Source organism: Maylandia zebra, linkage group LG5 (assembly GCF_041146795.1).
Source record: "Maylandia zebra isolate NMK-2024a linkage group LG5, Mzebra_GT3a, whole genome shotgun sequence".
NCBI lineage: Eukaryota > Metazoa > Chordata > Actinopteri > Cichliformes > Cichlidae > Maylandia > Maylandia zebra.
In genome coordinates, this window is record NC_135171.1 from 29,348,070 (window position 1) to 29,358,971 (window position 10,902).

A 10,902-nucleotide genomic window follows, 5' to 3' on the forward strand; every position below is an offset into this window, starting at 1 on the left:
TTGGTTTGAGGTAGGTATGCGGGCTTGTTTAATAGTTTTTGAAGACTAGCTCGTTGGCGCCCTCTGCTGCACTCCTGGCTGAATGGCAGCCGGGTAAGCAGGCGGCGGCGCCGTTGTTTCATTTATTTTTGTCCCCCTATCAACGGGCTCCTCTTATGTAGTTCCACAACACGCATGTAACACGATCCACAAACTCTGGCGACATGAGTGCTGATAGTTGTGGTGGAAAAGTGGCTTTGCGGAATCTGGTTAACTCCATCAACTGTATCCGAGACCGAGTCAGAGGTAACTGCGCCACATTATCTGTCTGTGTTGTCACAAATGAAACTGCTTAACCATAAAAGCTTATGTCAAGCTAGCTAAACGTGCTAATATATGTGCTAAAATATGTGCTAACATTGGTATAAACTTTATTGTTAACTGTTGTAGATTTACGAGTTTAACTGTTTGTTAAACTCGATTCGTGAGTTTAGCAGCAGTTAACGAGTTTGACTGCTGTTTGTTAGCAGACAAAGACGGGGATTTAACTAATGTAACATACAGCGATAAAGACATTTGGCACTTTATTACGTGACCCAGCTACATTTAGCTGCTAATTCATGTTCGCTTTTATTCAGGTTTGTATTCCCAGGTGTTGTAGAAAATGGAGGTTGGGGCTTTTTGTCTTGCTTTTTCAGTTATATTATCTTGTCCTCATCTTAACTGACCTAAATGTGACATTAGACATCAGTGTTACTCGGTAGATGGAGTGTGTTTCATGAGTCAGTTTTGTGAACAAAAACAACTGCTTGTGCAGGACATAAGAATACTTAAAGGTTTGCTTTTACAAAAGTGTAAATCTGAAATACGAAAATGACAAAATGGACAATATCAGACATTTTAATACGAAAAAAAAAATGTTTATCAAGACAAACATACAGACAGGAACTAAAGCGCCACTCAGCCCTAAGTGGCCCTTTAGTTACTGCCATAAATCCAAAACACCTACTTTGTTGTCGTCATCAAAATATTCAGACATTTCATTATGTCCAAAGCAGTGGCTAGCTAATTGTAGTTGATCATTTAATTATTGAATTTTTCAATCTAGTTTATTAATTATTTAGTATGAGGTCCGTGTTTTTCTGTACATGGGAGGTTTTGGTCTTCCCTCTGAAGAAAACCCAGTATATAAAAGCCCAAATATGTTTGTTTTTTTTCTCCAAAGTAATGTCCAGAAACGACACAGAAATGCACTGACTTCTGTTAACACTTGAGAAGATGAGTCTGATCAAAACTGACAGCTTTAACCCAAGAAACCCTTAAATAATAAAGATTGTAAGAAAGAAATATTTTTGTGCCATGGAGTTGTCTTTAAATCCTATTTTCTGACCACTTATCCATTTCACAGTGATTTTAAACAGCAATAGAAGCTAATTCTCCTTTTTCAGAAGTTGAAATTAGATTATTTAAAGAATAAATTATTTTAATAATTGTTTGTACTGAAAATAATTCTCTGCACTTTGATAACAGTGAAGTTGCAAGGAGTAAAGGTAGTGAAGGTTAGATGAGTAGGCCTGGGGGTCAACCATCCAAAACAACAGACAGTGCACAAGAAGAGATTTCCAGCAGGCTGGAGACGAGGTGTCATGGGTGATCTTTTGACAGAGGGAGAGCAGCAAGAGTGAAAGGGGAGGTTTACAAGATCGTAGTTTGAACTTCTATGATGTATGGGTTGGAGACAGTGGGACTAAAGTGGGGAAAAAACAGGAGGTGGAGCTGGAGGTGGCAGAGTTTAAGAATTTCTTTGGAGTTATCAGTATGGACAAGATTAGAAATAAGTACATCAGATGGACAGATCAGACTGAGCAGCACAAAGTTAGAGAGGCAAGGCAGAGATGCTTTGAACATGTGCAGAGGAGGGATATGGAATATCCTAGGCAAAGGGTGTTGTATATGGAGCTGCCAGGCAGGAGAAAAGGACCACAGAGAAGATTCATGGATGTAGTGAAGGAAGACATGCCAAGGTTTGGTATGACAGAAGAGCATGCAGGGACAGGATGAGATGGAGACAGATGATCGACGGAGCAGCCAAAAGAAGAAGACTCCTCTGCAGTTTAGCTTAAGAACTAGAACCAAGAATTTAGAACATTTTTTTTCCTTCGCAGATGGAGAATCAAACGAGTCCGATGGAGCATTCAACCTCTCCAACTTCTGGGACACTTTGAGTTGAGTATCATGATCTCTTGCTGCTGTTTCAGCTCCTAGACTTTTGAACATCCTTTGACAACTGGATGATGTTCATGTCTCGTTACAGTGAATGTTTTGTGAGAAATGTATTTGCATCGTTTTTATAATGTTTTTGCAATGACTCATTTGATATTAAAAAAAAAAGAAAAGAAAAGAAGCATTAGGGGAATTCCTTCCTTCATGGTCTTGTTGTTACATGATGCAACTGTCTGTGTCAACAGATCAGGCAGTGAAGGCAGTGTCCCAGGAAGCCACTAAACTCAGCCTGGCCTTCTCCAAACCTCCTCTGCCATCACAACAGGTCATATTATTTCTGTAATCATGAAGGTTTCTCACTGAGCTGATAAACAGATTGTTTTGAAGTCTGGTATAGTGTAAAAATAAGAAATGATGATGATGATGTGAGCTGAGCTCTTACTTGGAGCCATAAATTATTGTCATGTATCTCAGGGTCTTGAATTTCCACATAAACCTTCTAAAGACCATTACATCATTTGTTTTCTGTCTGTTTTTCCTCCACAATCTCCAGGATGGAGAGAAGCTGGCAGAGTCCATCATGAAGAGCATCCTCACACTGTCCACAGTGTATTACTGGCTACCTAAGAGCCAAGGTAAAACCCTGTGAACAGCAGAATAGTTATGTTGTATTCAGACGAGCGAGGTGAATATGTTGCACTGCATTCAGGTTTTTGGACCATTTCACAATGCCAGAATATCGCAATACACTTGTCAATCTAATCCAGACTCCAAAAGCCAGAGCAAGTGCCCGTCTGTGGGCTTATCTATTTACTTCAGTGCGACGCGCTTCTGTGTTTACTACGGTAGTACTAACAGAAGTCTTCACTCACCCTATTTTTTTGGAAAATAGGAACAACTTATTGAAATGTGCAATTATAGACTGCAATACAGTTAATGAGGCAAAAACAGTTCGTATAATTCTAACAAGCATCAAAGTCAGTATTTGGTATGACCCCTCTTATTCTTTAGCACAGCCTGAACTCTCTTAGGCAAACTCGTCTTCTATTTGTCTTGTTTCCTCAGACTTTTTAAGGACACACTGTGCATCTCTGTTCCACTCACAGTGAGACAAAGTGAGAGGGGGGAAAAAGAAAGTATATCCAATGTAGCAACAGCAGTATTCACACTTTAGCTCAGTGTTAAAGTCTCACAAATAAATAGCATAAATATATATTTTTGTTATTTTACTACTAAAATCATGCAATATAAATGAAGCAAACTGTATTCGTGGATACATTTATGTGTCACATTATATTTGACAAATTTAGGAAAGAATAGTTTAGGTTTAACCTGATATTGCCTTAAGTATACAGATTGATTTCTAGTCTTTTCCTAGAGTGGTGTGTGAATGTGAGTGTGTGTGTGAATGACTGAATGTAGTGTAAAGCGCTATACAAATACAGGCCATTTACATTCAAGTGTACAGCTTGATAATTTAACACTGGTATCAGTAGGTATCTGAAGCTGAGGTGTCTGAATCGGACTGGAGAAGATTGATGCGTCCTTACCCACTTATTCACCGCTTTTAGCCACTGCAACCTCCAAAGTACAACCAGAGACTGGAATTAAGTAATAGTAACATCATTTTTGAACTTACAGCCATTTCTGTGTGATCACATGGCACAAATACTTCACTTCACATTTGGTTTGAATAGAACAAGTGTGATTCAGTGGTTGCGAACTAAAAAATAAAACTTATGTACAGAAACAGTCATTGTAACTTTCTTGATGCTGATGCTGTCAACATTTATTGTGTTGTGAGTTGATTTGAAATACATGTAGATCTGTACCTTTATTGCGACTTCAGTGTCAGAGTGTTTTGACCTTCTGTTCTCTCGGTGTCTCAGGGCTGGCTCTGCGCCGACTGGTCAGAGATGCTACTGTCGAGGTTCTAGAGGGAGTTGCACAACTGGTAGAGGTCATAATGAGCTCACCTGTAGAAAGGTATGGACACCAAACCCAGAGTTTTACATGTGGGACCTGGGAAATTGGGAAATTTTAATTTTGTCTTTCAATGATTACAAGGTAAACAACAAGGTAAAGAAAATAGCATAAGGCTTGCATCGATGCCGACATTTTGTTGTTTGTTGGTGTTATTTGTTTGCAATGGTTTACGTTCCTCCATGATAGAAATCTGTCAGAATATAAAAATCACACCAGGCAAAATAAACAAATTCTGCATATTACAGTTACTTATGTAAGGACATGAGTTTTAAGGTGAATTAAACGATCTGTTTCACAGTGAGATTTAACCGGATCTCTCCTGGCTGGTGACTACATGGTTCAGATGTAGTAATGGTACTGAGTTTGTACGACCATATTTTTCAGAAATCTGTCATGTTTCTGTCATTTCTGAACATTTAATGGGTAAAAAATAAAATTTTTAGAATCAACAGGTAGCACCAAAATAGGACTTGGGGAAATCCCGTGATTAAAAAAATGAGTGCTCTCCGCATTAATGCGTTAATGCACCCGTGTAAGGGGTTACTCGGTGTTAGTGCAGACCCATCTGGAGTGCAGAATCGACAAAGCTAGGACAAACTGCCTGAAATGCTGTGACAGAGACATTTCAGGGATTTTGAGTCAGTCTGCGCTCCAGGTGGATTAATTGTTAATCGCGTTAATTGTGATGACAGCGTTAACATGTTTAAGCCGCGTTTGATTAGCGGCTTAAACTGTAAGTTGTAAGGTATTTTCTTTATATTCCCCTTTCTGTTTTATTTTCTTCTTAATTTATCATCTTCTTCCTCGTTCTCTTTCCAACACTTTCTTCCAGCCTCAGCCAGGAACAGCTGATGTCAACAGGAGGAGTGTGGTCTGCCTGCGACCAGTTCCCTCAGTTGTCAAAAGGTCCGTTGACAAAGACAAAACAAAACAAACCAGTAAAATGATGTTTAACTCCAGTCTTTCAGGGAGTTGTTTTATGATACTTTGAAACAGTGGGGTTTTAGGAAAAGAAGCAATGAAACACTATAAATTTGGAAAAATTATGCATGAAGTATCAAAGTAAAAATAAGTATTCTGCAGAAAAGTGTTCCACGTCACTGTTAAACTGATTAGTATTATTGCTGCTTATCTTTAAGGTTGAGCTTATTTAAAATATTTCATATTTAAGTTTAATGTTCAGCATCATATTTTATGAAGCATGTCGTGGCTTTCTTGTGAGGACCACATATTGCAGAAAAAACAAAAACAAACTGTTGTTCATGAGCTCGGAAACACAACCCTACAAGTTGGGGTTTTTTTTAAGTATACAGTGCTAGCTGAGCCAGCACCTGGTTGTTTTGCTTGTTTTTTTAGACTAGATATAGTCAGAGATGTCTGCCTTTCTCCATCATGGTCAGCTTTCCTATCTAATGTACTAAAGGCATTATTAACAGTTTTTTCACTCTTCATCTTCTCTATCTCTATATCAAACATGTTGGCCAAGCTGGTTAGCAAGAGGAAACTATGATGATAAATGCCAGGAACCTGTCTACTTGCCAATGCTAGTTGTTTCCACAGGGCGTGCAGATTGTAACTGATCCCAGAGCAGTGAAAGTGGACCCAGTGACCGCTGTCAAAGATCTGAGGTTTATCCACAATGCATATGTGCAAACCACCAGAGAAAAGGTGGCCAATCGGCTCCAGTCATTGTTAATTGAGACAGATAAACTAATAAAATGGAGACAGCTGCAGTTTCCTATGATTATGAAACAAGTGGAGCTTTAAGCGGTGATAGCCAGCTGTGGCCACAAGACGGCTTCATGACAGCACTGTGACATAAAAGGACAGAGATTTCTTTACTTTTGTGTGTTTTATGTGCTTGGCCTGACGGAACGCCACTGCTTTGAAGTTACATGTTAATATTAGAAGCAGGAGATATCTTTACTTTGATAATGCTTTATATGCCTTTACATTGATTATGACAGCAATAGCAGTATTACCATTAAGCCTGCAGGTGGGGATGTTTTTCTCCCAGTCTAACTCCCAGTCTGTGTATCAGTGCCATAAGCTATTTCATCAAAACCAAAATGTCTACATTTAATAAAGAACAGGTGTGAATTTTATCCATTTATATCCATTTATATTCATTTTTGGATTGTTAGAAACATTAAAACAGAGAAAGTACATTTATCCACAAATTTTTAGCGTCACAGTTAAGTGATCAAAAAATCTGCCGTCAGACGAGTGTTTTAGCTGATACACAAAATAAGAAAACTTTAAATATTGATATAGGATTCTAGTCTTTAACTGGTAATTTTGCTCAAAGTTTTACAAGGTTTTAATAATGGGTGTATTGATCTTCTCTAGATAATAAGGCAGCAGTGGTCGTGGTTCTGTTGTGTGAGGTTCGAGTTGTGAAAGATGCCATAGAGGAAATTGAACAGGTATACACACACTGTGAATTTCATATTTGCTCTGGTGTTTATAACTAGGCCTTTATTTCAACATTATTATTATCATTATTATTATTATTATTATTATTATTCGTTCAGTTTTAGAAGTTTTCTTTGTGTATTTTTTTATAATAATAAAGCCAGCAGTGCCAGAAAGTGCACTTGAAGCTGGCTGATGAAAGAAAGTCAGTCCCCATAGACTCCAACTTTACAGCAAAATTGAATATGTTTATATTCTGGTATGGTTTTGGTCTAGTTTCACCTCTCATAAGAACTGTAATGGCAAAAATATGTTGCCTATCAAATCCCATCAGGCATTAGCTGAGGGTGAAGACCCATTCAACGACGTACTCGATGATGACCAGGACGGAGATGAACCCCGAGGCAACCAGGATATGTACTGGTCAGAGAACGATCGGCAGGTGATTGGTGCGTGCCAGGGACTGATAAAAGCAGCAGCAGCTTGTCTGAGGAAACTTAAATCAGCTGTCAAATCCAACGGTGACTTCAGCACTCCCCAGAACGTGTCACAGCTTGACGACTTGGCTGATATCAGCAAAGAAATCAGCCCTGGGTAGGCACATGCATACAAACATACACACACACACACACAGGGGTCAAGACTTCACACTAGTAGAAACAAAAAGAACTAAACAGCACAAAATTTCTAACAGTTAGACCCTGGATGCTTATACTTCTTTGGCTAATGCAGACGTTCTTATATGTTATATAAATAATTATGGTTTCCATAGTTTTTATGCAAATCAAAATGTGTGTTTGGGGTCATAATTAAGGTGCAAGTTTTAATGATGTCACAGTCATGCAGACTCACCTTTGTCGTTGGTTGTCTTTTCTCCTTAGCGTTGATGATCTGGCCCTTTGTCTCTACCCCCCCATGGATTATAATGGCGTCGAAACCAATGTAAGACACACTTTCATCCAATGGGATTAAGAACGTTTTGGTTACAGCTCTGATCAAAAGTTCACAAAGTCAGCCACCTGAAAAAGCTGAGTGATCTGAGTGTTTCATTTTTTAAATGTGGACCTTTTATAAAATCTCCAAATATTTGGTTAGAGTCAGCTTACTTCGGGTTGTAACATCATTGCTCAGAGTGTCATGCTGTTTCCAGGCCTGTGGTGTTGATCTGCTTGTGTAATTTATGTGAACTGTGCTGGTATGTAAAGTGACAAGAGTGCAGGGGAGTGGAGTCAGATGTGCACAGAAAAGCTTTTAACTTCAGTTGATCGCTGTTTCACTGCCTTGCTTTTTCACAAGACAGCATATAGATAATGTAAAGAATCGCAGGGAGCCAAACAACTGAAAATCCCCCCCCACCTGCTCTGATATGTACTGCTGTAAATGGGTAGGAGAAACTACCATTTGTCCACTGTTGCCCGCTTACACAGTTTTCTAAAAATTGCTAGCTTGCCCCTCCCTCCTGATGACCTCATGCATTTTGTGAAAGAAAGTTTGACGTATAAGGGAGCAGCATTTAATCTGTTATGTCTGACAATCATGAAAAGCGATCATTTTATGACTCTGCAGTTGCACAAGCTAACACTGAGAGCAAACAAAGAAATGTTAATATAAACAGGGCATGAGCATTTCTTTGTGGTCAAGAAGGAATATTCTTGACTTTCCTAAAAAGTATATTTGTGCTTCTGAATTTTCTCAGTTCCCACTCTTTTTCCAAAGTATTGAACACAGCTCAGACTGTATTTTTACTAAACAGCAAATTAAATGTATTGGAACTACACTTTTAAATGGGCCTGTTATAATCTTTATTTATCATATTATGGGCTGTGGTGTAGCCTCTCAGATCATCCTCTGTTTAAAAACAAATCGTTTTATTTTATGACTGCTTTTATCGCAACTTTCTTCTGATTGGCCACATTTTGCAAATAAAAGGTTTGGACAGTAGATGAGTGGGACTTCTGTGATTAGAGTCAGAGCTGTGTGCCTGAGATGACGATATTAAGGATGTCCAATCTCTGGCGTATTGATCCAAAAAAACATGTTATGAAACAGAGTGTTTAGAGGGGACTCAAGTCTGAATTTATACAGTTGGGGAATTATTTATTTGATCCTCTACTGAATTTCTAAGTTTGCTTACTTACAAACAAATGAACAGTCTTTCATTTTTAGGGTAGTTTCATTTTAATAAAGAGAGACAGAATGATGAGAATGAGAAATATAGAAGAAAAAACACATTACATAAAGTTATAAAGTAATCTTGCTTCATGGGGTAAGGATGATCTTGAAAAAGGTGATGGATCAGTCGAAAACTATATGAAAGGAGCTTGTTGATGATCCAAAGGCAGCCGAGAGTCTCTATGTTCTTTTGTAAGTTGGCAAACTTAAAAATTCAGCAGGAGATAAAATAATTTCTTTCTCTCTTCATGATATATAAACGTAGAACCTGAATAAAGACATTGTTTTTTTTTCTCAACAGGTGTGTAAATTAGCAGCACTTCTAAAGAAAGTTCTGGAAATCATCAGGTAAGAGTCACTACAGTCAAAACAAAATGTTCTTAGACATTTTAGGTTAAGTGACACTACAACATAACATGAAAATAAAACTGGAAAGCAGATTGTGCCTGGTCTAATTTGTCAACCAGTTTCCCTCGGGGAAAGTAGTTGGGTGTGTTAGAGAATGTTGAGAAAGAGGTGGGTGGAGTTTCTGAGAATCTGATCTTATCTGATCATGTTGTGTTACATCTTTTCGGGTTGCATGAACACTGAACATGACTTGTTCACATCAATGTTGGACAATCTGGTTTCTTTCTATGAGTGATGTGAGAGGAAAATGCTCTTTTATTGACTCTGTTTATCATTGTTCAGGTCCAGTCACGTGTGTGGGGAGTCAGAACTGACCTGGGTTCAGTTCTTAGATGGAGCCATCGATCACAACCTGCAGAAAGCCAAAGACCTCATTCAGCAGGAAAGCTAGTGTATCTGTGCAGTTACGCGTGTTTCTGTTGTTTTGTTTTGGGTTTTTTTGTTGTTGTTGTTTTTTTTTTTTTTTTGGGGGGGGGGGGGGGGGTATAAAAATGCTATGGATTTTGAAACAAGTATAAATGTGTGCAAAAGAAAAAAATAATTAAGAGGTGGGACTTCTTACACTGTTTTTTGTGAGAACACAATGTAATCTGCATAAAATAACATGTCATAGATCTCACTTACTCAAATAAACAGCATTTTCAGTTCTGTTAAAATGAAAGAACAGCTTCATCAACAGATTATGTAAGCAAAATAAAACAAAATCACTCTTTTTGAATCCTCTACCTGAAAGAATGGGGAATGAAATATAACTTTCATGTTGATGGTCACAGAGACATAAAACAGTCTGAAGAATTACAGATCAAATTTAAGTTAAAATGCTATTAAAATGTTTGGTGACTTTGCCCAAAAATAAGGTTATGCATGTGTCAAGTTACTTGTTTTGATGAGATCTTAGGGATACAGTTGGCTAAGAAAAAACGTGAATGCACTTATCCACAAGTGGATAAGGTCTGAAAGCAGAGCGCACAAACACTGGGAAACGAAAGGTTACTTTTCTCACTGTAGAAAGGTGTGTCTACCAAAATTATGCAGAAAGTAGATGTGAGTCCCTTTAGGGGGAAAATGCCACTGTTACGCCACCAACTGGTGTGCGAAGTCCCGTGAAGCTTTGTACTGTCGTCATCTAGCAATTTTCCCTCTTATTCACAGAAATATAGGTATGGTTCACAGCCCAGGTCCTTATTGAACGACAAGTGGAATGTTCTGATATTAAACTTTTAAAAGATACAGTTTAACTGATTTTTTTATTTTTAGTTGACAGTACTGGAATAACTAAATAATCCATATATCTCCTTAAAGCCTAAAATATAAAATAATTGGAGGAAAATTACACTTTTTGTAAAAATGCAGACTGGACCATCTGACTTTTTTTTTTTTTTAAGTTAATTTTAATTTCCATACATGACAAAAATCACACTGATGATGTAGAAGTCTCAAAAACTCACAGAAAATCTGTGTGTTTGAAACATGATACACTAGGGGTTAAGGGGACATTTATTGGGTTTTTGTGTAGCCCCTCTATTCACCCTCAGCCTTCAGAGCAGAGTTTTTGGATCTCAGGGATTATTTGTACAGTGCATCTGATAGTCACAATGCTTTACTTGTTCCTATATTTCATCATGTTACAGCCTCATTTCAAAATGAGTTAAATTCACAATACTCCGTAATTACAAAGTCATAAAAAGTTTGCTTGAAATTCTTGCAAATAAATTTTAA

General features: G+C 37.9%; 1 protein-coding gene across 1 annotated transcript; it reads left to right on the forward strand.

The window, feature by feature from the left end:
* The first annotated feature begins 109 nt into the window (after positions 1–109).
* ccndbp1 (cyclin D-type binding-protein 1) lies at positions 110–9,657 on the forward strand. Its single transcript, XM_004548848.6, has 11 exons — positions 110–285; positions 2,145–2,204; positions 2,448–2,527; positions 2,756–2,837; positions 4,092–4,188; positions 5,021–5,094; positions 6,538–6,614; positions 6,938–7,197; positions 7,485–7,545; positions 9,077–9,123; positions 9,466–9,657. The coding sequence occupies exons 1-11, from the start codon at positions 204–206 to the stop codon at positions 9,572–9,574; spliced, it is 1,029 nt and encodes a 342-aa protein (XP_004548905.1). The 5' UTR covers positions 110–203; the 3' UTR covers positions 9,575–9,657.
* Positions 9,658–10,902: the final 1,245 nt, after the last annotated feature.

Bases quoted from the DNA above. Each gene is read 5' to 3' on its own strand.
- ccndbp1 (XM_004548848.6), top strand. From the start codon at position 204: ATGAGTGCTGATAGTTGTGGTGGAAAAGTGGCTTTGCGGAATCTGGTT. The intron at 286-2,144 runs GTAACTGCGCCA...TTTCCTTCGCAG, and splicing joins TATCCGAGACCGAGTCAGAG to ATGGAGAATCAAACGAGTCC. The intron at 2,205-2,447 runs GTTGAGTATCAT...CTGTGTCAACAG, and splicing joins CAACTTCTGGGACACTTTGA to ATCAGGCAGTGAAGGCAGTG.